We start from the raw sequence: 26,747 nt of genomic DNA on the forward strand, positions 1-26,747 counted from the left end.
GTTTCATGGATATAATTCTCACCTTGGATATTTAATTTTATGCAACAAATAACCAAGGAAACAATTCCCCAGTATAAACTAGACTCATTGGCAATATTAAAGTTTGATCAGGGCACTAAACATTCTAGTTTCTACCCAGCATCCACTCTCTATCCCTTCCTTTCTTTCTAACAAATTCCTATTCATTAAGCTCTTCACCTCTCACTGAGTTCATCCCCATTTACAGGGGTAGATGTTGAGTAGTCTAAGATCAAAGGTGCATGGCATTACCTTGGTTCAGGGGTGGGCCTATGATTAAGTTGGCCTAAAGAAACTGAAAGATAGGACATATAGTTTATTTTTGAAAAACAGCCCCCCTTCCACCCCACCACTAGATATGAAAAAGAAGATGTAGTGAGTGTCTTTGGTTGCCATCACGAGAACATTTGAAGAATGAATGCTACAAATAGCTAAGGGGAGAGATTTAAAGAACCTGGGTCTTTGATGGCATCATTGAACCATAAATTATGCTACATCTAGAGTCCATCCTATCTCCAATTTTAAATGGGATTTTTCTGTTACTTGCTATAGCAAAGCATTCTAACTCTACTTTCAGCAAAAAAAATATTCTAACTGCTGCAACCCCTGTGATTAAATATTTATGGCTGGCTCTCTTAAAATCCTGTCTGTCCCAGCCTCTCCAGCTACCCATTTTCAATAGCCTGACACAAATATTCCTAAAAGTCTTGTCCACTCATTATTCAATTATTCAAGTATTTAATAAGCACTCACTCTATACTGGGCACATTATTATGTTGGGGGTAGAGCAGTAAATAAGACACATGTGGTCTCTCCTATAAAGGAGCTCACATTCTAGTTGCACAGACCCAGTAAAAGGAAATTTAATTTTGAATTAAGATTAGTACTGAGAATAAATAGATAAAGTCATCACTAGAGTAATAAAAAGGAAAGGATGGGACTTAGACTGCTCTCACAGGGGCTACTTGCTTCTCCGGAGGACAGAACAAAGGCCTTCCTTCCTAACTGCAGGGTCTCCGCACACCTCAGTGTCCACACTTTGTTGTTACTATTTGTACCGTTTCTGGTAGAATCTCTTTATCTTGCTCTTGGGAATGCATTATAGGCGAGCATGAAATGTAAAGTATTTATTTAAATAAAAAGAAAACCTCTAAATTGGTCATTGAATTACCTCCCTGCAACTTTAGAGTTTGTGACATTTCTTGACCTTGCTAGTTCTTTCATTAGATCTGTGCAAGATCTAGACATCTGGTTAAGGGTTTTAAGCAGACACAACTATGAACCTCAGGAACTGTATCACTATTACTGTCGGTCATAACAAAACTTGTCCTAACCAGTTTGGCTCAGTGGATAGAGTGTCAGCCTGCGGACTCAAGGGTCCCAGGTTCGATTCTGGTCAAGGACATGTACCTTGGTTGCGGGCACATCCCCAGTGGGGGGTGTGCAGGAGGCAGCTGATCGATGTTTCCCTCTCATTGATGTTTCTGGCTCTCTATCCCTCTCCCTTCCTCTCTGTAAAAAATCAATAAAATATATATATTTTTAAAAAATGTATTTAAAAAAACAACAAAAAAAAACCCTGTTTCTTCCCCCAAGTACATGACCCACAAGGATATGAACTAATGACGAGAAACTGTTTTTGTACACTGTACATCCTTAATAATTTTACACGTATCAGATAGGGGTGCTCCTTATCTTCCTTTGTACAGACAGCTGAAATAAAGCACTCTGTCAATCTGCTATTTCAAAAAAATTTTTTAAAAAAAGGTGGTTAGGAAAGATTTTATTGGAAAACAGTCTGCAAGTTTCTCAAAAAGTAAAAAATAAAATAAAATAGTTACCATATGACCCAGCAATTCCACTCGTAGGTATTTACCAAAGAGAAATGAAAACATATGTCCACATAAAACTTATACATGAATGTTCACAACAACATTATTCATAGAAGCCAAAAAGTAGAAACAACACAAATGTTCATCAACAGATGACTGGAGAAACAAAAGGTGGTAGAGCCACACAATGGAATATTATTTGGCCATAAAAAAGAACTAAGTGCTAATACATGCTACAACATAGATGGACCATGAAAACTTTATGCTAAGTGAAAAAAGCTAGTCACAAAAGACCACATATTATATTATTTCATTTATAGGAAATATCTGGAATAGACGAATCTATAGGGGCAGAAAGTAAATTAGTAGTTGTCTAGGGTTGTAGGTGAGGGATTGGAATAATGAGTGACTGTTAATTGATTCACAAACTGTGGGATTCTGTAGAATATTAAAGAGCAGAAATCACAAAAGCTATAAAAATACAGACTTCAGAGTGTCTGAGCTTTATGAGCAGAAGATAAAAGGGAGAGACCTAAGATAAAAGGGAGTGATCAATCCAGGTTGTACCAACACAGGATATAGAAAAGAATTACAGGATGACATAGACTTCCAGGTGAGAGTATAAGAATATCTAGACCAAAACCAGGAGAAAGAAGAGAATCAAGCCTCATGAGTTTTCATCAAAACCTTTGAAAGGAGGGATTGGTGTTTAACAGATGAATTCTAGCGTGATCCATCTTATACGTGTTTATACTTCTCAAATTCTACTATAATCGGTCAAAATAGAATTGGGGATGGAGAGAGGCAAAGGGGGGAGGGAAAGAGAGAAGAAGAGAGAAAGAGAGAAGGAAGAGAGAGAGAGAAGTAATAGTTTAGATTCAGATGTTGCCCTTGTGATCAAACGCAAAAAGTTAAATAATAAATAAATAAATAATGGCTGCAATAGTTTGCAGCTTCTTCCAAGAAGAGTAAGAGTATTTTCTCCATCTCCTGATTTGGCCATGTGACTTGCTTTGACCAGTGAATCATTAGCAAACGCAATGCTTGAAGAGGCTGGAAAAGTGCTTATGCACTGGGATTCATCTTCACTATTGTTGCTTTTAGAACTCAGCCGCCATGTGAAGAAACCTGAGCAAGCCTGCCAGATACTGGAGACATATGCCCCAGTTGCCCTGTTGCTCTAGTCAAGTGACAGATGTCTAACCCCAAAGCCCATATTCATAATCAAAGCATCACCATCATCATCACCACCACCACCATCATCATCATCATTATAGCATCTACTCTCATTATTATTCATGTAGTATATACTCTCTCTCAACATGTTAAGGGTTGGAAAGAGAAAAGAGCACATCACAATTAGAGTCTGAAAACTAACCAATGCTTTTCTCTATACGGGGCTTTGGTAAAGGTATACATCTTTTTTGAACCTCAGTTTCCTCAAGTGGGAATTAGACCTAACCATAGGGTTCCTGGGAAAAATAAAAACATGGAAAAGTTATCTCTTTAAAAAAAATGATTTCAGAGAGGAAGAGAGAGGGAAAGAGATAGAAACATCAATGATGAGAGAGAATCATTGATTGGCTACTTCCTGCACACCTCCCCCACCCCACACCCTCCACTGGAGATCAAGCCCGCAACCCGGGCATGTGCCCTGACCAGGAATTGATCTGTGACCTCCTGGCTTATAGGTCAGTGCTCAACCACTGAGCCATGATGGCCAGGCAAAAAGTTATCTCTTGACTTTTTTTTTTAAAAAAGGGCTTTCTTGACGTAAAGTGATATATGTCTGCAATTAATAAAGGGGATATGTTTTAAGCTAGCTCACCAGAAAAGTTTCTAAAGAATCTAACTTTAGCCCTAACCGGTTTGGCTCAGTGGATAGAGCATCGGCCTGCGGACTGAAGGGTCCCAGGTTCGATTCCGGTCAAGGGCATATACCTTGGTTGTGGGCACATCCCCAGTAGGGGGTGTGCAGGAGGCAGCAGATCGATGTTTCTCTCTCATCAATGTTTCTAACTCTCTATCCCTCTCCCTTCCTCTCTGTAAAAAAATCAATAAAATATATTTTTTTTAAAAAAAGAATCTAACTTTAACAATCCCTTAAAAATCAAGTAAAATATATTTGTTCTTCATAAAAAAAATTGTTACTTTTCCACCTTGTCTGTAGTGTCACAGAATAAGATGTGAAAGTTAAAATGCCATAAAAACTACATAGTGTTTCCGACTCTTTCAAAACTGTTCAACTACTAGGGTTGGGAGAGGAAAGTATGTGCTTTCTCAGCCTTTGAAATGCTTCCTGATTCTGTCATCTTCTTTTCATCTCAACATCAAAGTTGGGAAAAGCTCTTCCCCACCAAGGACAGGTGTATACATGCCACTCACTGAGGCACTTTGCTGCCCCATTAATCTGCCTCTTTTTCTATTTGCATCTTGAGAATCAAGCATCAGCCTTTTATTTCTCTTAGCTTTTTGCTGACCTGCACTCTCTCAGCTGGAAAGCTGCTGACACATTTTTACAGGTGATTTGGCTCATAAAAACAGCCAAGGAAAGGAATCAGGGAGAAGGGGCTTCACCAGAAGCATGGTCAGTGTATATGAAGTGCTGAAAATGGCAGAAATACACAAACACATATTTATTAACTTGTTAAGAAAAAAGAAGGGAGTTCCTTGCTTTCTGGATGACCTAACTCCCAACTCCCAGGGTCTTGTAACCAAGAGAAGTCAAAACACAGGGTATGGGAAAAATATGTGTTTGGGACTCATTCAAAAAATTCAAATTCAGCAAATAGGTGAATTTGAAAATTTTAAAATTTCCAAGTATTTACACTGTTCATGTACATGACATTTTTAATGGGAATGTTAGGTAACTCAAACCACCAAGAAATTCTGCTACCCTCACAGAGGCCTCTGGTGAACAGTGTATGAAAGTCAAGGAAAGGAGAAAATTCCCCAGTTGGCTCAAATAAAAAGATAAGCATGGAACAGACTGTGGAATTTCAGAGGGAAGGTGGGGGAGGGTGGGTGAGTGGGAAGAGATCAACCAAAGAACTTGTACGCATATATGCATAACCCATGGACACAGACAATAGGGTGGTGAAGGGCGGTGGGGATGGGGGGGATACTAGAAGAGGTCAATGGGGGGGGAGCGGGCAAGGGGATATGTAATACTTTCAACAATATAGATTTTAAAAAAATAAAAAGCCAAAATAAACTCACAGACACAAGACAAAGTTGAGAACAATATTCAGAGAAGGCAGGGTTTCAAAACTAGAAGAGACCACAAGATCATACCCCTAAGAAATTTGCAGAAATTTTGAGGACAAGCAACGTTAATGGGGTGTGAAATGGGAGTCCTGTCAGTGTACCTAGTTCTTAAGGGGTCAGACATGCCCAGCTGACACTTGGCTCACCCATTAACAGCCTCCCTGCTTTAGCTCCCAACCTGTGCATTCTTGGGGGTCTTGCATTCATATAGGTTCCCCCTGTTCTTAAGAGTCATAGCATCTCTTCATGGATGGCTCAATTGGATTCTTTTGACACCCAACGTCTTTTGGCTTGTTCTGATTTGCAAGTTCATACATGGGAACAGTCATGAACACATGTGTATGCTTCATTTTCCTTACCAGTTTTCCCAATTAGATTGACCATCTAAAAGATTGCTTTCCCACCCTCCCCTTTGTTAGGATTTAGCTCTTTCTCTACCCCTTAGCTTACCCACAAGTTCTAGTTTGTCTGGAATCTCACGTACCCCTTAGGAAAAGAAATACTACCACATCCAAAAGGTGTAAAGGTCCCAAGGATAACTTGATCTGGCAAGTCACTGAATATGTTGGTGTACATGCCACCCCAAGGGAGGGCAGAATAGCTTTGACAGACAGCTACACGGCCAGACGGATAGATAAAATCAAGGTTAAGGAACTGATATTGATAAAACACACAATAATGATAATAATAATTCTTATATAGAATGCCATTAATTCTTAGTCAATTATTTCAATTAGCTATTTACAGATAACACAACAGAAGTCCAGAGAGGGTAACTCAATACCCCATAGTCACTGAGCATGATAGTGCCAGGCTAGCACACTGGTTCCCTGACTCCCAGTTGCATGTTCCTACCATACACTCAATTACCTGCACCCTCATTTTAGCCCTGAATTCTTTGAAATCAACCATGTGAGTAACAACAGGTAAGTCTGGTCAGACTGGTCCAGTTAATGGCAAAGTTGCTGAAAACCAAAGTTGCCCGTTGGTACCCAGCATTGCAGGGTGTGGTCATTCCAGCACACAGCAGGAGGACAGGATCTCCCCACCAATGTCTATGGACAGACAGGAGCAAAGGAAGGCTAAGGGATAATTGCGGATATGTGAACAATTTAAAAAACCTAGCTGTACCAACTTCTATAAAACTATGACGGACTCTCGAGGTCTATTTCATTTTGGATTTGTAAGAATTTATTACAAACGCCCTCTTCTCTTTAAATTGGATTTTCTAGATGCTAAATCCCCATGTCATCCTCTCTACTAATCAGAAAATGCAAGGAAAACTCATTTTCTCAGCACCACATGAACACTCAGGTGCTTAACAAAAAGACTGGTTATAACCAGAGGTTTTCTTAAATAGAAGTAAAGTTTGTGAACTGGAGAATTTGTCTCAACCTCTTTGACTTCTCCTGCTCCCCCAGCATGAGGGAATGCGGACCCCTGGGAGAAAGGGACTGAATAAGCACAAGACATCAGACGTCCTTTTGGAAATTTCTGATGATACAGAAACACCCCACCTGTCAGCCTCTTCTACCATTCCTGGCCCCCTCCATCCTTCTTTCCCTTTGGAATTTCACAAGGATATTAAATCATGGAGGAACCGTCTATCAAGGCGTAATGGAACTTTTTCATCCCTGGGTCATCCTGTTGGACTGCTGGCATCTGAGGCTTCCCCTTCAGCAGCTCCAGCCAGAAATAGTGAGAACCAAGGGGACTGTTGTCCACCTCTGCCTCCTGTTTAGGATCATTATAGTGGCGCAGAATAAGTCGTTTGTTGAATCCCTCTTTCTTCAGCTTGGCTGCTTCTGTTTTGCTGTTCAAAAGAAAAGAATTTGAGACTTGGCTAATTGCTTGGTTTTATCAAAGGCTGGAGGATGGCCAATGGCTGTTCTAATGGGCTTTTTTTATTTTTAATACTCACCTGAGGATATCTTCATTAATGAGAGAGAGAGAGAGAAACATCTCTCAGTTGCCTCCGCTCAGACCAGAGATGGGACCTGTAATCTAGGTATGTGCCCTGACTGGAAATTGAACCCACAATCTTTTGGTGTTTGGGACAATGCTCCAACCAATGGAGTCACCCAGCCAGTGTTTAATGGGCTTCTTTTAAATCAAGATATCTGGATTTTGAAATCCTTAGCTGAGCATTTAAGGAGTGCCTGCCATTTTTAAAGAGTTATTGAGCACCCACTGTGTGTGAAGCACTATACCAGAGGCTGTAGGAACTGCAGGACTAGTAAGTAGCCTTTGTCCCCATAGGAGCGGTATGACACATGTGGCACAGGCTTTGGATGAGAACTGAGATGAATCCTGGCACTGCCACTTGGGACCACTGAAAGTAAGCCAAGTACTAAACTATGAGCCTTGCTTTCTTCATCTGTAAAATATGGATAGCAATACCTCACAGAATTGTAAGGAATCGCTGGTTAATGCACGGACCTCAGTATTTAGCATGCACTCTATAAATACTAGTTGTTTTCATTACATTTTAGTGGGGATTATACACATACATGTTTATTAATAATAAGGTAATAAAGAGGAAGATTAGGTAAATACGAAACAACCTCGCTTCTAGGTTTTAGACTAGACCCTGAAATTAAGGTAGCCTCTTAGGACATTCATTTAACCATCCACAAATATTCACTAGGTGTCTTCCACAGGCAAAATTCATGAGAAAGATGCTATCTATTTCCATTCTAAAGAGAGCGCCCAAGTTATGCAGCTGCATGGGAGAGCCAGGCTTCAGTGTATGCATATTCACTCCAAACTCTCTACTCGAATCTCTCCACTTCACAATACTATTTCCCACATTTCTAGTGTTGGAGCTGTGGGCACAGTATGAAATGCAGACCCGCCAGGGCTCTGTATCTGAGGGTCAGTCATGAAGCAGACCTCCCTAGTTCTTGCCCAGCTTCCTACACACTCGTGTACCCAAGTAGCAGGTAGTTGTTGGCAACATGCCAGTAGAAGCCTCCAGAGTCAGGCTGGCAAAGCAGAGGTCATACACTAAAGAGACAGTCTTAGTTCTCTTGGAGACCAACACCACCTGCTTAATAACCACATGGGCTTCTGGCTTGCTTTTACTCAGTAATCCCAGCAACCAAAAGTGGGCTGCTGGGCTTCTCTATTATTAAGACAAAATATGGGCATTTAATGTGGGAGATCCATGATCAACACTAGAGAATAATCAGAAGTGTCAGGAATGTAACTAGGGGAAGGAGGAGCCACCTTCCCAGAGAAGAGTAAGCAGTTTGGACATTTCTAACAGCATCATAGAGTGGAACTCAAGACACACAAACAAGCCCTACCTGTTTTGGTTTAGTGGATAGAGCACTGGCCCTCAGACTGAAGGGTCCCTGGTTTGATTCAGGTCAAGGGCACATAGGACAGTTGCAGACTCCATCCCCGGCCCAGTGGTGGGCATGCAGGAGGCAACCAATCGATGTGTCTCTCTCACATTGATGTTTGATGTTCTCTCTCTGTTTTAACCCCTCCCTTCCACTCTCTCTAAAAATCAATGGGAAAATATCCTTTGGGTGAGGATTAACCAAAATAAAAAATAAACAAAATAAATAAAAAACCCAAACACACAAACAAGCAAATCTCAGTAACAACATAAAAGAATGTATAAGGTTGCCCTCAGCAAGTCCTTTCAGATTTAGAGCAGATTCAAACATGAATCCTTGATGTTTTTATCTTAAGTTGTACTTGAAAATTCCTGAAATTGAGCTGGCATATCTCAAGGAGAGTCTTGGAATATTTGGAAGATATAGTCTGAATGCGTGTGCTTATCAGTTGAGTATGAGATCTGGGGTGTGGGAAGAGTTATGATGAAAGAAGAGTTTTTAAAGGTTTAAAAATAAGTAATTGAAAATAATACAGCTGATTAATAAAAGGCGGGAAAGGTACAACAGCCACACCATTGTTGAGCACTGGGAGTGGGCATCCTAGCAATCATCAAGAGTCACTGGTTCTTCCAAGATGCAGGAGGGCATGCTTCCCAGTGAGCCTGTGGGGAAGGAACCAGAGCCGGGAGGATGGGCAAGGACCAAATCTGCCACTTCGTAGTTGGAAAATGGAAATGCTTAATGAACAGCAGCTTTCTCTCTTTCCCCCTTTGTCTCTTCTCTTGCTTTCCTCCTCCTGCTGCTCCTTCCTTTCTTTCCCATGTTCTCATGAAAACATATCCCACTGTCAAAAATGAGGTGAGTGGGCAAAATTATCGAATATGACAAAAGCAAAGCACTTATAGGTTGCCATTTTTTCCCACACCAAAACATGCATGCCTCTCCATTGATAAGCATCAATGGTACAATATCAGTTTAACAGCACACAATTATAATCCACTGGGAACACGAGTCTAATTACTATTCTCCAAGCCTAATCTTGGCCTTTCATTCAATGCCTAAACATGATTTTATTCTTCTGTGATTCTCCACAAATGAATCTTTTGGATTATTCTTAAAAGAAAGGTAAGAATGCCACTAAAGTGTAAATATCTATAATCATTGGGAGAAAAAAGGCATACTCCACCTCCTTACCAATAAGACCAAAAATTAAGATAAAAAACTCCAGTGCAAAAAACCCCAACGCAAAATCTCTTGCATTCTATAAATGCCACATTACTTAAATAGTCAGAGTGGGCAGCTGTAATTCAGGAAAGTTCCCCATTACCCTTTTAAAAGCAGTGCTTCCTTTTCTAAAGAGTCTTTTAGTCATTGCTTTAAGACTAATCAGCTTCCCATGCCAGCAAAGAGCCTCTTTTCTGCTTTTTCTCAAAATGTTGGCAGTGGCCATGGTCTTACTCTCTTCTTGCTTAAGGACCAGAAGTTGGCCTCTGGTTTTTCCAACAGGTGATGATTACCAACACCAAGTTGATTAATTCAAAAAAGCAGTCCTAACACTTGCACATTTCTCAAAAGTTTCAGGTGATGGTCATCCCCAGGAAAAGTCATTGCTAGGACTTAAGGACACAGTCCTTCTCTAAGTCAGATGTTACCCAATTATGCCAGCCCTCTGGTATTTATACCACTCTAAGACAGAAGCTGGAATAGAAAGGGAACTATACCTCAAATTACCTCAAATCTAATAGGCCTAAGAGTCTAATAGTAAGCTAAATTCCTTACGGTGGGGGCATCCACTGAATGCAAGAATTGAAGAAATGTTTGGAGAATACCTATTACCATTTTATAGATGAAGGAGCCAAAGTACAGAAAAAGGAATATTTGCTATATAATAGTTACTGTTTAATGAGCATTTACTATAGCATTTTTTTAAATCTGCACCTGAGGATATTTTTCTATTGATTTTTAGAGAGAGAAAGACAGAGAAAGGTGAGAGAAACACATAGATTGGTTGCCTCCAGCATGCGCCCTGACCAGGGCCCAGGTTGGGGAGCAGCCTGCAACGGAGGTACGTGCCCTTGACTGGAACGAAACCCAGAACCCTTCAGTCTGCAGATCAATGCTCTATATACTGAGCCAAACTGACTAGGGCTTTCCTATAGTATTTAGCTGTATTATTTCATTTAATGCTTTCAACAATCCTATGTGGCAGATTCTAGTAGGATCCCTGTTTTATATGAGAAAAGGAAGCTAAGTACCCCAAATCCCATGGTTGGTAAATGGGAGCATGAAAACTGTGTAGACTCCAATCTTGGCTCTAGACCTTCACAGACAATGATCCTTGTACTCTGGTCACACAGCTAAGGAATGACAGGGTCAAGGTTAGGAGCAAGTCTGCGATTCCCAGGGTAGTGCTTTTGCATCACCAGGCTCTAACAGTGAATATGAGTAAAATCAGAGCACTTAGAGCTTCACCAGGTAAGGCCCAGAGATCTGACTCAGGCTCAGACAAAAGGTCTAGGTAGACCTGTCTAGAGAATGTGCCTTGGGATCTGGTCTAGAATGGAAGGGTTCACTAGGTTTGTTAGACCGGACTTCCTGTGATAAATCCAGAGTCTATATCAGTGTGGACTGCCACTGGGGTTAGGAAAAAACTCTTTCTTTCTGCCTTTAATTTTTTGGGGGTCTGACTTGATATTAAACATCTATAATGTCTGTGTAGCAAGTGTGGTAGAAATGTGGTAAGGTAAAAAGGCTGACAGTTCTGATTTGCCTAAAAATGCATTTCATCCAGCAAGCATACATTTAATTTCCATTGGTATCTCTAGCCCTGGTAACCAGGGGATGTTAGGATTCAGCTGCTTTGCTTGCAGAAATGTTTTATAATGCACAAACTGTAAAATTACCTGTGCTCTTTTTTTTTATACAGGTTTATCGTTAATGTAAATATATCTCTTCTTAAATAAATATATACACATATTTGAATTTGTCTCACCTGTGCTCTTTTTAAAGCTTGGATTTTGTATATGACAGATCCTTTGGGAACTAATTCTACCGGCTTCAGCAATTCTCATTGTTAAAAACAAACAAACAAAAAAACCACTCCCTTGCCCTGGATGATTTGGCTCAGTGGATGGAGCATTGGCCTGCAGACTGAAAGGTCCTGGGTTCGTTTCTGGCCAAGGGCACATGTCCGGATAGTGGGCTCGATCCCCAGTGTGGGGCATGCAGGGGGCAGCCGATCAATGATTCTCTCTCATCATTGATATTTCTGTCTCTCTCTTCCTCTCTGAAATCAATAAAAACATATTTTAAAAAACAACACACTTCCAGCCCCTTGACGTTATTACTATGGGTCATGCATAAAAGCACTTAACTCACCCCTACTTGTGTGCCAGCTAAATTCTCCTCCTCCATCTACACTGACTAGCTATCTCTACTTGGTTCTAAACCCACTGTTTCAAGAAACTATCTCATGGTATTGGGTTATTATTTAAAATGCTTTCTATTTGCTTAGTGTGTTAGTGTCCACAAAGCATGTTTATAAATATTGGGTTGCTTTAAGCTTCATAACACCCTGCTGTGGTAAGTAGAAGACATCTTATTATCCCTACATGACTAAAGAAACAGAGGTTCAGGGAGTCCACGTACTTACACAAGATCCCATGGCCCCTGACTAATGAACCTGAATGTTCTGACTCCAAGTTTGTCTTATTTTTTCCTTTATTTTTCAGAACAATTATATGTAAATAGCAAAACTGAGTGGGAAGTACAGAGAGTTCACAGGTATACCTCCTGAACATTTGGTTTTCTTTTCCTTAAAATATGCTGCCTGACTCACATTACTTTGAGGCCTTTATAAACTTGGAAAACTAATTCTATGTTCACCTGAAAGAATACATTTGTGAAAACTGGCTAAGACACTTTGATGTAGAAAGAGTAACAAGAGGAATTTTGCTGTATTAGATATTAAGATAATAATAACTAACATTTATTAAGTACTTTTGGGGGCTAGTAATATTTATAGCAATCCTAAAAGATAGCTACTATGACTGTTTCCATTTCACAGTTGAGGAAAGTGAGCAAAGAGAAGTTAATTGACTTTCCCAAAGTCACATGAATGAGTGGACCTGGGATTTTAACCCAAACAGTTGGGCTTCAAGGCTCTTTCTAAGACCATACTCTGCCTCTGATATTTTATAATCTGAATAATTAAAATAGCTGAAAACTTAATAGGCAGATTAATGGAATAGAACAGAAAGCTCAAAGGCAAACCTTAATGTATATAAGACTGATGATGTAATTAGGTTGAAAATTCAAATCAGTGGATAACAGAGAATATATTTAATATATGGCTCCAGAGAGATAATAATGTTGCGGTTAAATGCACAGGCTTGGTATTAGACAAACCTAAGCTTATATACCAGTTCACCCACTTAACTAGCTCTCTGACCTTGGCCTAAGAACAGCAACTTACTCATGGAAGCATATAAATTGCTTCATGTAGTGCTTTACACAAAACAAGCACTCAATAAACACTGGCTGTTAGCATTAGCACTCAATAAATACCAGCTATCATTATTTTTGGCACCAGAGGAATAAAGCTAGAATCTTATCCCCTCACACCACACACAACAAAATGTCCAGCTAAATGTAGAAAAAAGAAATAAAAAATAGGGTATGTCTACCTAATCTCAGAATGAGAAAAGGCTTTCCACTTATAAAACAATGGGGAAGCACAGCCGGTGTGGTTCAGTGGTTGAGTGTTGACCTATGAACCAGGAGGTCACGGTTCAATTCCCCAGTCAAGGGAAATGCCCAGGTTTGGGCTTAATCCCCAGTAGGGAGCATGCAACAGGGATCAGATTAATGATTCTCTCTCATCATTGATGTTTCTATCTCTTTCGTCTTCTCCCTTCCTCTCTGAAATCAATTAAATATATATATATTAAAAAAAATTTTTTTTAACCTTAAAAAAACAGGGAAAAATCTTAAAACAACACATAAATAATTATACAATAAGAAAAGTTAAAACACTGACATCTTAATCATAAAATTAAAAGGAGCCCTAACTGGCTTGGCTCAGTGGATAGAGTGTCAACCTGCGGACTCAAGGGTCCCAGGTTTGATTTCAGTCAAGGGCATGTACCTTGGTTGCGGACACAACCCCAGTAGGGAGTGTGCAGGAGGCAGCTGATCTATGCTTCTTTCTCATCGATGTTTCTAACTCTCTATCAATCTCCCTTCCTCTCTGTAAAAAATCAATAAAATATATTTTTTTTAAAATTAAAAGGAAATAAATTGCAGAAATGAATATTTATCACAAATAACAAAAGATTAATATACTTAATACTTTAAAATCTTAAATGAACAGGTAAGAAAGACTCTAAAACCCATAGGGAGAAAAGGTACAGAGATTAGGAACACCTGGTTCACAGAAGAAATATTTTTAAATATCAAAAAATACTTAGAGCCCTAACCAGTTTGGCTCAGTGGATAGAGTGTCAGCCTGCGGACTGAAGGGTCCCAGGTTCGATTCCGGTCAAGGGCATGTACCTTGGTTGCGGGCACATTCCCGGTGGGGGGTGTGCAGGAGGCAACTGATCGATGTTTCTCTCTCATCAATGTTTCTAACTCTCTATCCCTCTCCCTTCCTCTCTGTAAAAAATCAATAAAAAAATATTTTAAAAATACTTAGAAAGTTAAACCTCTCTAGTTAGTAAATAGACACTTAAGAGTATTCTTTGTCTATCAATTTATCAAGGTTGAATAACCTTAAGAATTACATTCAGTGCTAAGACTGTTGAGATGGCCTCTCTCACATTACTATGAAGGGCTAGTGGCAGGATTTTTCTAGAAAGCAATTTGGCAGTAACTTTCTAGAACTTTAAAAATGTTTATATACTTTAAGTTCCACTTCTAGGAATATTGCTTTAGGAAGGAATCAAGAAACAAAAAATATTTATGGGACCACTGAACAAATGTAAATATTCAATTAATAGGAGACTAGTTCAAAAAAGCAAGAAACATCCATGCAATAGACTTAATTCAAAGCAGCCATGCAAAATCTTATTTCTGAAGAATTTAACAGCATGGGAAAATGCTCATGTTATCAAAGAAAAAGCAGGACAAAATGGGATTCGAAAGATAGTATATAGCTTAACAGATAATATATAAACACGTAAAATACATAGCATTTAAATAGTACTTAACTACATGTATGGGTGTGTATGTGTTTATATATGTAGATAGACAAGGAGAGGTATAGAGCCTATGTGACCCTGGACAAGTCACCCTATCACCTTGCCTATTGTATTCATAATATGAAAAGGTATGTGCACAAACAAACCTTTCTCTTCCAGGTAACTCATGGAAAAGCCGGAGGAAAATATGTCAAAATGGTAAAAAAAAAAAAAAAAAAAAAAGGTATTCCCTTATTGAAAAGTTTGTTTTTTCTTCTTACGCTTTTGTAAATTTTTGAAAAATTTAAATACTAAGAATGTATCAAAATACATTCCTGCAAACAGTATGAGGCATTTTCACACAGAACTGGAGTAGAAACAAAGTGGGTAGACTTTGCTGTCAGATGCAGCTGGGTTTCAGCCCTGGCTCTGTCTTTGTCTTGCTGCATGGCTGAATGAATTGCCACAATCTGTGTCACATTAGTTTCCTTGTCTGTAAAATGGAGATGATAACTGTACCTCTCTCCTGGCATGGTTTTAAGGAGTATAGATAACATGTAAAGTGCTAGGTTGACTGTCTAGCACAGAGTATTTTGTCAATGCCTGCTATCGCTATCACCTCCTAATTCTTTTATTTGTCCCCTGTTGATTGTTAACTTGCTGAGATGTTTAGTTTCCAATTTTACATAAAAACAGGGACTGACTTTATGTTTCCTTAGAACAGTATTTTGCTCATAGCTGGCTTTTCTTTCCTTGCCTACTTCTGTTCCCCAACACTGTTACACACGATGCTGTACTGGTCATATGATAAGGCTGGTTGATAAGTCATGTGTCATAGAGAGACTTCCACGAGTTACCTGGAAGAGAAGGGATTGTTTGTGCACATATCTTTTCATATTATGAATGCAATAGGCAAGGTTAATAGGGTGGCTTGTCCAAGGTCACATAGTCTCTACACCTCTCCTTGCCTATCTACTGTATCATATGCCTCATAAAAATATATGATTCTGAAGACTGCAGAGGGCTCCCTACATTTGAATTATGGCTTCTTGTAGCTTCTTCACAGCAATATCGAGGACTGTCTTCCATTTCCGAATTTCCAATTTTGTGTGAGGATAGTGAAAGATCCAACCTTTAAAAAAAAAAAGACATTAACAAAAAAGGGATATTTATTTCAAAATTTACCCCAAGTCAGTACCCACTGGGTAAATCCTGCCCATCAGTCTACCAAAGCCTACTTGAAAAGGGAACCAAAATTCATTTATATTAAAGTATAAGTAATTATCATCTTAAGAATTACCTGTCCTCAAGGAGATTTGCTCTAAAATGTGATCAAGACTTTAACTCCAAGGAATTAAACCCCTATGATGACATCTGAAGTATTAGAGGCCTTTCAAGAATCCCTACACACACTGTAGACCTACAGATGAGGGTCTTCAGTTTCCCCGTCTCAGGAAAGAATCCTGTGTACTGGAGAGAACATTTTATTGGTAGTCTATAGATTTGGGTCCTTTTCCTGACTATCCCACTAATCTGTTTGGGTACTCAACATCTTTAGGCTTCAGACTGCTCATCTGCAAAATGAAAGAACCGAATGACATGATCTCTAAGGTCTTTCAATTCTAATGTTTTCCCCTTGTAAAATTCTACCCTTGTAGTGAACATATGGAAAGATTCACAGATGGCTTGAAGGAATTTGGAAGAGAAAACCTTGCATTTTCTTTATTCCATCCTGCCAAGTCTAGTCCATTCAATAAACCAGTAAATTACATATGAAAGAAAAATTTAAAAATGAAGATATGAAAGGGGTGGAAGGCATGGAATCTTACCACACAAGCACTGTTATTGTTTTGGTGTAGCTTCTTCCAAATACTGTTTATTCTGTCTTCAGATCTTTTGCCTTAACCACAAACTCTTCATTTGGCCGTAACTCCAGGTGAAATTTTGAATCAGGACATTGTATCTCTCCTCTGCTTTTGTCCTCACCTCCATTCCCCACCCTAACTCTAAGTTAAGGGCAGGATTTCTTCTCTTCCAAAACAATGGATCTAGTTGACTTTTCTTACTTTGAGGTATCGTCCCAATCCCATCCCATGGGATTCAAGTTGGGCTGACAATAATACGTTCTAGCAACCCGTGAGCCAATGACCCAGGTTTGACCAACAGCATTACTTTATTTCCCAGGCCACCATGATTGGCCATAGGGTGGGCACTTGACTCAAACAGAGCTAATCTGAGTCATTATTTAGAACTGAAACATGGGCCTTGGGTGGGGAGGGGAAGGAGAGCACTTTCTTCCCAAGCTGGAAGCACATGAACCTATGGCTGGCAGTGACCATCTTTACAATGTGGGGTGAGCCTAACTGTAGAATTCAACCAAGCAGAGGTGGAAAGAACATGGTGAGTCCCACATCCTGCCTTGGACACTGTTCCTGCAATTTTTTCTTTAATCTTCTGAGCTAGCCTCTAAGACATGAGCAAATAATTCTCTTGTTGCTTAAGCGCGTGTGAGTTGGGTTCTTGTGGCTTACTGCCTAAAGATTCCAGGCTCATCCCTATAGGACCATGAGAACCATCCTAACTTTAGACTGGAAGGACTGAACAAGCACCATCACTGGATTCCTTAGGATTAGATAATGTAAGTTTTTCCAGCCTCCCACTTTGAGATTTCAATCTCTGACCTTCAATGATAAGGCCTTGCTCCTTGTTCACAGATTATCTAGTTGGCTGGCCACCGCTTGCCATCTAATTGCTTGCTGGGGGATTTCCAGTCATTGGATTTTACCCACGTATTTGGATTCTTCGACATTTTCATCTAGAATTCTCTTATTACCTTAAGATTTACTTCATTCCTATTTGCTGTTTTACCATACCTACTGGCTTGTTCTTAGCATATGCACCTGGGTCTAGTTCCTCAATATCTGTCCCACCCCAGTGAGACAGTTCTAGTTTTAAATTTTGATCCCTCAACACATCAAATTCAGAAGTATAAATAGAGAATGGGGAGCTGTGGAAGGAACACTTATCACTAGACACATTATCTAAAAGCAGATCCTTTCAACTATTTTTAAGGTTGTTAGGACTATGATAAAAAGGCCATGAAAAGCAAATCTATAAGACATATGGCAGTCAGCCTCAACTCCTACTGCTTCTCTGAGCTACACAGCTATGTTATGTTTGTGTCCCAAGGAATAATAAGTTTTCCTTTTCCTAACAACCCATATCTTATCCCTTTTATAACTTCATTCAGGTATAGAGAGCATTCTTTCTAGATTTGGGCAACCATAAACTTTCTTGGGCAGTCTCCTTTATAACATGTAAACAATTTAAGAATCTATTTTTGCCTTTAACACAGAAGCCTTGGTTCCAAACCCAGAATGGTAGGTTTTTGTGTTGGAAGGGCCCTGGGTTGCTCTTCTAGGGACACAAATGTCATTGTTACGTAAACTAGTTCCTCAAAATCATGAAGGAAAAACTCACAGTGTACAGGAGTGGAGAAACCAGGAAGAGCTGGGTTTGATGGTGATACCTTTGAAAAGTTTGACTTCAAATCTATGATTGTGGTACTAAGAGGATGTCTGGGAGAAAGGCTTCAAATTCAGTGAATGGAAGTGATCCTCACTCTGGTTGCTCATCAAAATTGACCCTGATTTGGGTGGGTAAAGGGATCTTACCATTTTCTAAACAGACCTTGGACGACAGTGAGAAGTGAATGACAAAAGGTAAATTGCTTTCCTGGAAGATCTGGGAATACTGCTTTTGGCTGAAAACAGCTAAGGGAAAAAAGAAGAAGGTGAGGAGAGAAGGAGAAAAAAAGCTTTTTGCTAGATTGTCAAAAAAAAAGCCCAATTGTCAATATTTTAATATTTTTATGAAGGTATTAGTTTGGTGAAGACCAAGGGAGGGAGAGGCAGGGGTGGGTGGAGATGGGCAAAGGGGAAGGGGCAGAAAGGGGGACACCTGCATTAATTTTTTAAATTAAAAATTAAAATTTTTAATTAAAAAAAGAGAAAAGCATAAAAATACACTGGAAGAAAATATTTGCAAAGCACATTTACAACAAAGGACTAATATCTAGAATATATAAAGAACTCTGAAAACTCAACAATAAGAAAGTAAACACCCTAGCCAGTTTTGCTCAGCGGATAGAGCATTGGCCCGCAGACCGAAGTGTTCCGGGTTTGATTCTGGTCAAGGGCACGTACCTCTGTTGGGTTGCAGGCTTCTCCCCAGCCAGGGAGCTGGTCAGGACACATGCAGGAGGCAACTAATCGATGTGTTTATCTCACATCGATATTTCTCTCTGTCTTTCCCTCTTTCTTCCATTCTCTCTCTAAAACAAATAATCAATGGAAAAATATCCTTGCGTGAGGATTAAAAATTTTTTTCTCTTAAAAATAAAAAGGAAGCAAACAATCCAGTTAGAAAATGAGCAAAGACATAAAAGACATTTTAGTGAAGAGGATATATAGAGGACACATATTCCACATCATTAACCATTAGAGAAATGCAAATTAAAACCACAGTGAAGGACCTAGCTGGGTAGCACAGTTGGTTACAGTGTCGTCCCAATATACCAAGGTTGCAGGTTCGATCCCAGGTCAGGGCACATACAAGAATAAAGCAATGAATGCACAAATAGGTGGAACAACAAATCAATATTTCTCTGTCTCTCTCTCTCTCTTTCTCTCTCCCCCCTTCCCCTCTCCAAAACCAACCAAAAAAAAAAAAAAAAAAAAAAAAAAAAAGAAAGAAAAAATAAGCATGAATAAAATCCCACTGAAATATCATTACATGTCTATAAGAATGGCTAAAATAAAAAAGGTGATGACATACACATACTGGCCAGGATATCACTCATACATTGCTGATGGAAATGTAAACAGTACAGCTTCTCAAAAAAAGTTTGGCATTTAACAGTTTGGCACTTAACATATAAAAGTAAACATGAGATTAACATGCGGCCCAGCACCGGTCTTCTGGGTATTTATCAAAGAGAAATCAAAACTTACATTTACACAAAAACATGTATACAAGCAGCTTTCCTAATAGACAAAAGGTGGAAGGAAGGAAGCAAGGAAGAAAAGGAGGGAGGGAGGGAAAAATCCAGATGTCCTTCAAGGAGTGGATGGTTAAACAAACTGTGATACATTCATACTGCAGAATATAGCTAAGCAGTAAGAAGGAACAAATTACTGATACATGTAACCTGGATGAATCTCTGAGAATTAAGCTAGTTGGAAAAAAAGGCTATCACCAAAAGTTATACATTGTATTATTCCAGTTCATATAATCTTGAAGTGACAAAAATATTAAAATGGGGTACACATTGGTGGTTGCCAGGGTTAAAGAAGGGGTAGGGCAGGAGGAACATAGTCTTGCCTGCAAAAGGACATGAGTGATCCTTGTGGTAATGCAAGCATTTTGAATCTTGACTGCATCAATAGCCTGGTTGCGATACTATACAATAGTTTTGCAAGATGTTGCCATGTGGGGAAAAAATGGGTAAAGGGTATATGTGATCTTTCTACATTATTTGTTATAACTGCATGTGTGTCTGTAATTACCTTAGAAATAAAAGTTTAATTTTAAAAAATTACTTATGTGGTAGCATCATTTTTCTGTTGGACCATGCTACTGTTGAGAGAATTTGTAAGATCTCCTGAGGCAAAGGCTTCACATCACATGGATATGAAGCATAATGAATGCTATATTGAACTGGAAGCACTATAAATTTTTCTGTCTGCCCAGCCAGTGTTGCTCAGTGGTTGAGCATCGACCTATGAACCAGAAGGTCACGGTTCGATTCTCAGTCAGGGCACATGCCTGGGTTGTGGGCTTGATCTCAGTGTGGGGTGGGCAGGAGGTAGCCGATCAATGATTCTCTCTCACCACTGATGTTTCTATCACTCTCTTCCTCTCTGAAATCAATAAAAATATTTTTAAAGAATTATGTCTTACTGCTGACATTCATGAATTACTAAAATGATTAACAAAACCAAATATCACTATAATGTAACCAAATACAATGTTCTGTCAATATCTCACTTGCTACTTTTATTCTTTTTTCCTTATTTATAAATCTAATTAGTAATTTTTACTTACATATTTTTTTCATAGGATTAATTGATACAAAATGGTGGCGATCTCTTTTTGTTTTCATCAGAAGATTTTCCTTATGACGTTCTATTGGGTAGTTGCTGATTTTGTCAACTATCATGGAACTGGAATTGTTTTGCAAGGCATCCTGTTTCTTCAACATTGACATTTTGGTTTCATATTTATTAGCTTCTTCAATGAGATCATGCCAACTGTAATTCACAAGATTTACAATTCCTACAGGGAAAGCAATATTATACTCAGCATACATCTGCAATGTCTCCCCAAGTTCACACAGTAATTCAGCAGCAATGTCTTTGTATTCTTCAAGCAGACTCTTTTGCATTTGTATTTTGGAGAATGTAAGGTTAGCAGAAAGCTTGGAAACAACAGGAGTTGGTGAGATGGCAAATGGTTGAAACGCATATTGCTTCTTCAATGCAGCTACTATAGATAGACTTGGTTCCTTATCTACTTCTTTAGCGTTAAAACTCTCTGTAGTACTGTAAAAAACATATGTGAGACTTAAAGATATTGAATACTTTTTAACCTAGTAATTTGACTTCTAGAATCCATCTTAAAATATAATTTAAAAGATGTATAGTAGCGGTTCTCAACCTGTGGGTCGCGACCCCTCTGGGGGTCGAATGACCCTTTCACAGGAGTCGCCTAAGACCGTCGGAAAACACATATATAATTACATATTGTTTTTGTGATTAATCACTATGCTTTAATTATGTTCAATTTGTAACAATGAAATTGGGGGTCACCACAACATGAGGAACTGTATTAAAGGGTCGCAGCATTAGGAAGGTTGAGAACCACTGATGTATAGCATCTATGTATAAAATTGCAAACTGTAACCTTATTTTTTTATATTAGTAAAAATTGAAAAGAACCTAATAGCTCATAGGAATATTGCTAAGTAAGTAAATAATTCCATACCCGAACAATGTATAGCAATAAAAATTGTTTGTAAAATTTCTCTTAATAATTTTGGGAAATGATTATGTTATATAAAAAAGATACACAATTACATATGTGGAATGATCTCAATTGTATAATGTATATATCATATATCTGGTAATAAAGAGCCTAAGCAAATGTCCACCGAAAAGGAAATTAATTGTGGGATTACAGAAGTCATTTTTTATTTTCTCCTTTTATACTTCACTAGAGGCCTGGTGCACAAAAATTTGTGCATTCAGGGGGAAGGGGGGTCCCTCAGCCTGGCCTGTGCCCTCTAGCAGTCTGGGATCCCTCAGGGGATGACCACCTGCTGGCTTAGGCACGCTCCCCGGGGGATTGGGCCTAAGATGGCAATCAGACATCCCTCTGGCAGCCCTGCAGCCCTCGGGGGATGTCCACTTGCCAGCGGGGAGTAGGCCTAAACTGCAGTCGGACATCCTTAGCGCTGCTGAGGAGGCAGGCGAGGCTCCCACCACCACCGCTGTACTGGCAGCCATCAGCCTGGCTTGTGGCTGAGCAGAGCTCCTCCCATGTGAGAGTGCCCTGACCACCAGAGGGCAGCTCCTGCATTGAGCGTCTGCCCCCTGATGGTCAGTGTGTGTCATAGTGACCAGTCATTCCCTGTCCTTCTGCTGTTAGGGTCAGTTTGCATATTACCCTTTCACTATATAGGATAGAGGCCTGGTGCAAGGGTGGGGGCTGGCTGGTTTGCCCTGAAGGGTGTCCCGGATCAGGGTGGGGGTCCCGCTTGGGTGCCTGGCCAGCCTGGATGAGGGGATGATGGCTGTTTGCACCTGGTCACACCCCCTTCAGGGTGGAGGTCCCCACTGGGGTGCCTGGCCAGTCTGGGTGAGGGGCTGAGGGCCATTTTCAGGTTGGCGGGTGACTGAAGTTCCCAACCTCTCCTTTTTTTCTTTTTCTTTTTTATTCTGGGATTTATTTACCTTCTATGGCTGTCACTGGAGCTAAGAGCTGGCTTTAGCTCTGAGGCTCAGCTCAAGCTCTGAAACCTCGGCTGCTGAAAGCAGGTATCTGGGCTTTGTTTAGCTTCTATAATTGAAACACTGTTGCAACTCCAGCTCTGAGGCCCGGCTGGCTGAAAGCAGGTTTCTGGGGATTGTTTAGCTTCTATAATTGCAACATAGTTGCTTAGAGTGCAACTCAGAGCTGGGCGGCGGCAGGCGGGGAACCTTGGCTTCCTCCATCACTGGAGCAAGCAAGCCTCCTGTTCGCTTCAGCTGCCTGGCTGCCGGCCGCAATCTTGGTTAGCAGTTAATTTGCATATCGTCCTGATTAGCCAATGGGAAGTGTGTCAGAGGTATGGTTAATTACCATGTTTGTCTATTATTAGATAGGATGCTCTTCTAACTTTTCCACAATAAATATTTTTTTTTTTATACACAGAAGAAAAAAACCAATATATGTGTGTCATTTATTCATTTGTTTAATTATAAGATAAGACATAGATCATTTCTTCCAGAAAGGCTTCCCTGAATTTCTTAGGTTCTAAGTCTACAAACTTATTGTGTTCCCTTAACCCAGTGGTCGGCAAACTCATTAGCCAACAGAGCCAAATATCAACAGTACAACCATTGAAATTTCTTTTGAGAGCCAATTTTTTTAAACTTAAACTATATAGGTAGGTACATTCAACTTTAAATTCACGGTTTTCATCTTCCATTTTTCTTTGCTGCTTCTTTGTAGCCATCTCAAACAGGGCACCTAAAAAAATGTTTCATTTTATAATAATAAAGCCACCAACACAAAAGAATTACAATTCTTAAATTGATGACAAAAAACTGTAGGATCTGCAGCTGGTTGGAAAAATTCAGGTAACTTTATGCTTCGAGTAGGTACTTTTGTCACCTGTGCGCGATTTGCGAAGGCGACTAGCACTAACCACTGCTCCATGAGACTGCTGACTGACTGGCTCACTAAACTCGTGCATGAATCGCGCGCTGTGTATCTCACGGCCCACCTGTGCCGCTTCTCCTGTCACCCTACCAACCGACACCCCCCACTTCTTCTAATGACACTTCTTCAAAATAGACTCGCCTAGGCCGAAAACCGACTTCTGTGCATGGGCCACAAAGTTTCAATCACATTGTACGTGCACACCCACACGTGGTATTTTGTGGAAGAGCCACACTCAAGGGGCCAAAGAGCCTCAGGTGGCTCTCGAGCCTCAGTTTGCCGACCACTGCCTTAACCCATCCAACACACCCCTATCAGATATTACTGTATTTGAGAGAAGACAAAAATCCAAACAGGTAACCCTCATATTCCCCACGACCACCTTTGTAGGAGGTTAGGTGCAGGGAGAGGGAATTTACCAAATCTAGAAGAGGCATTTGAGAAGCTTAGAGACTGATGAGGGCTTTTGATAGCTGGGACAGTTTGGAGCGGGAGCGCTATGGTTTTAAAATTTGGAATGTTCTCCTCTAAACCAGTTGTTCTAATATTTCTAAGACAGCTACCCTCGTCATCACAATTTCTTTATTACTGAATGTATTAGGGTTATATTGATTAGTAAAATTATATAGGTTTAAAGTGTACAATTCTATAATACCTCACATGTATATCATGCCTCTTTCCAGGAGCATTTATCACCCCTATAAACTCTCCTACCTCCCCCCACTCCTCTTTGTCATTACAATTTCAAAATGTTTTCTTTCACCAAGTCAACGTGGTGAAACATGTCAACACCACCCGATGGACTTTATAAAATGGTACAGAGCACTAAAGAGTCACATCTTTCTCCTAAATGGTGGTACATTAACATAGTTTGAAAAATAACATTGGTTTCTCAACTGAGGGATTAATGTAAAAAGGCAACTTTTTTAGATAAAAAGGTATTTGAATTGGAATAAGAATTGTAAATGTAGATCTTTAGCCATTGGTTCTATTTTCACATTAATATTTTTTAGATGGAAGACCTATTTTTGAAAACTTTAAACATAATATTATAACTCATACATTTCTATATCCTGTTATAATAAACTTTCAAAGTTGCTCTCATAACATCATTTCTCCAAACTCTAATACTAAACCTATGAGGCAGCTACTGTGTTATCTCAATTTTATGGTAATTTCTTGCCGGGGTCCAACCCCAGCAGGTCCAGGGGTTCCCAAAGGCATAGACGGAGTCGGCGAAGAAGGAAGGACACGGAGACAGTGTTCAGTTGATCAGCAGCCTAGCCAGGATCTCCAGCCAAGTTCTGGTCTGGATCTCCAGAGAGGTTCTGCTGTTTATTGTCTTGTTACATCCGTATTTATACCAGTTGATTTTAATCCTGTCAATTTCTATTACAAAGGTTAGGGCGTTTCTTATCTCCATTCCAGGGAGTAAAGATTATGTAGCTTAAGCATGATTGTTTGTAGTTAAAGTGATTAACTACCTGCTTGGCACTTAGTTAAGGAGTTTCATCCCCTCCCTAACTTCAGGGAAAAATCCCTACCTGGGGAAACAACCTTTCTCGGAGAGGTGACCTTGGTTAAAACACACAGCACTAAGGGGAGCAAACATATTAAGAACAGCATGCTATATACGCCAGGTCCCTTGAAACATATGCTGTGCAGATGTTTCTATCCTGCAGCGACTATGTCAAGCAGCAAGGATGGACCGGCTTCCGGCAAATTCCCCCTTTTTTATTTTTTAAATGATAGCGCATGCAAATCAGTGGCCACCTCTCAGATTGGGCCATTTAAAACTCAGAAGAAGACTGGCAAGCAATGACAGTGAGTATAACTTTAAACATAGTGGATGGAGTGCACAAGGAGCCCCATTCCTGTAGAAGGTTGCTGGCCTCTTCAGTCAAGGGATTACAGCTGTCCTCAAGTTGTTGGTTTGATTGTCTTTGTTGGTCTGGCTAGCAGGCGGCATCACTGGCGACGGGCTTCCCGAAGCGTCAGCGAGTTGAAGGGCTGCATCAAAGGGACCATTAGGGCCGTGGTTGATGGTGGTGTTGGTGTCCAAGGAGGAGTAAGCTGTGCCCTCTGGGTCAGCTGATATGGAAGATGGAGGGTAGTAGAGAGAAAAAGAAGAGAAAGCAAAAGAACTACAAGGCATGGAAATGTTTAGAAAAAAGAGGGAGAAGAAAGGGAAGAAGGCAGCATCCTGACACAGCCCTTTCCTTCAGCTGACCCTTTCCCCGTGGTCCAAGGTAGAAATGGGAAACAAGTCCTGTTGCAGTGAGAGGGCAGCTACTGTCAGCCAGTCTCTGTCTTTACCTGGGTCCCGATCTGAGCTGGGCATGGGAAGCGGGAAGCAGCCATGGGGACAGGAGACCTTCCTCAGAAGGGGTGAGTGTTCAAGCCCCTGAACCATTGGGGGGGGTGAGGATCTGTGCCCCACCTCTGTTGAACCCCAAGTTCTCTCCTACTGGCCCCCCGACTGTGCCTGTCTTAGGTTGCCCCACCCTGTGGGGTCTTACCTGTCTTTGACTACCAGCCATCTCTGGGCCAAGTAGGGTGATGTGAGGTTCAGTTCTGTCTCCTTGGTAGCCTATGTCCCTCTGGCCTCCATGCCCAGCAACTGCCTTGGGATCCCCTTGCCTGCTGGCGGGGCCCCGGCATTGATCACATATCTTGGGGAACCCAGGTTTCTTCTCCAGGGAGGGCCCAGCTCACGCTATTGGGTGAGCGACAGATCCATGGTACCAGCCACCATGAGGCTTCAACCTCAGCATGAACAGAGAGCTCAGGCAACAGCTATGGGCAATTGGGTTGTAAGAAGAGGGTCCCTCTTGACACAAGGGTAAGAGGGGCCAATACAGGACAAAGGAGAGTCCCGGAACAGGGCTTTCTCAGCCCAGGATGTCAGGCTCTTGGCACAAGACAACTCCATGTATGGGGCATATACCAAGCATCCCTAGTCACGGCATAAAAGGGAGGTGCCCTTCCTGGAACAGTAGGGTAGGGAGATTCTAGAAGAGGCTGTGTTCAGGAAAGAAGGAGAAAGGCCAAAGAACCAGCAAACAAGTAGTTAGATTTTAAAAAAAGGAAAAAGGAAAGGAGATGTGGGGCAAAGCTGGGAC

The 26,747-nt window shown here is 40.4% G+C and overlaps 1 protein-coding gene across 9 annotated transcripts in view; it reads right to left on the minus strand.

Annotated features, from left to right (window-relative positions):
• Window positions 1-26,747, minus strand: part of LOC118651595 (uncharacterized protein C3orf20-like) — a 104,123-nt gene that overhangs the window by 47,766 nt on the left and 29,610 nt on the right. For 7 of the 9 annotated variants that reach the window (XM_036300906.1, XM_036300905.1, XM_036300902.1 and 4 more), the window contains 5 exons: window positions 20,749-20,979; window positions 18,318-18,416; window positions 15,676-15,775; window positions 6,703-6,930; window positions 5,602-5,751 (listed from right to left, as the gene is read on the minus strand). In XM_036300906.1, the coding sequence (XP_036156799.1) occupies window positions 5,602-5,751; window positions 6,703-6,930; window positions 15,676-15,775; window positions 18,318-18,416; window positions 20,749-20,911 (740 nt within the window). In that variant the 5' untranslated portion in view covers window positions 20,912-20,979. Of the gene's footprint in view, window positions 1-5,601; window positions 5,752-6,702; window positions 6,931-15,675; window positions 15,776-18,317; window positions 18,417-18,848; window positions 18,873-20,748; window positions 20,980-26,747 lie in introns of those variants that run through there. The other 2 variants (XM_036300907.1, XM_036300908.1) reach the window with 2 other exon arrangements.

The sequence above is a fragment of the Myotis myotis genome, unplaced genomic scaffold (genome assembly GCF_014108235.1).
Source record: "Myotis myotis isolate mMyoMyo1 unplaced genomic scaffold, mMyoMyo1.p scaffold_m19_p_3, whole genome shotgun sequence".
NCBI classification, from domain to species: Eukaryota; Metazoa; Chordata; class Mammalia; order Chiroptera; family Vespertilionidae; genus Myotis; species Myotis myotis.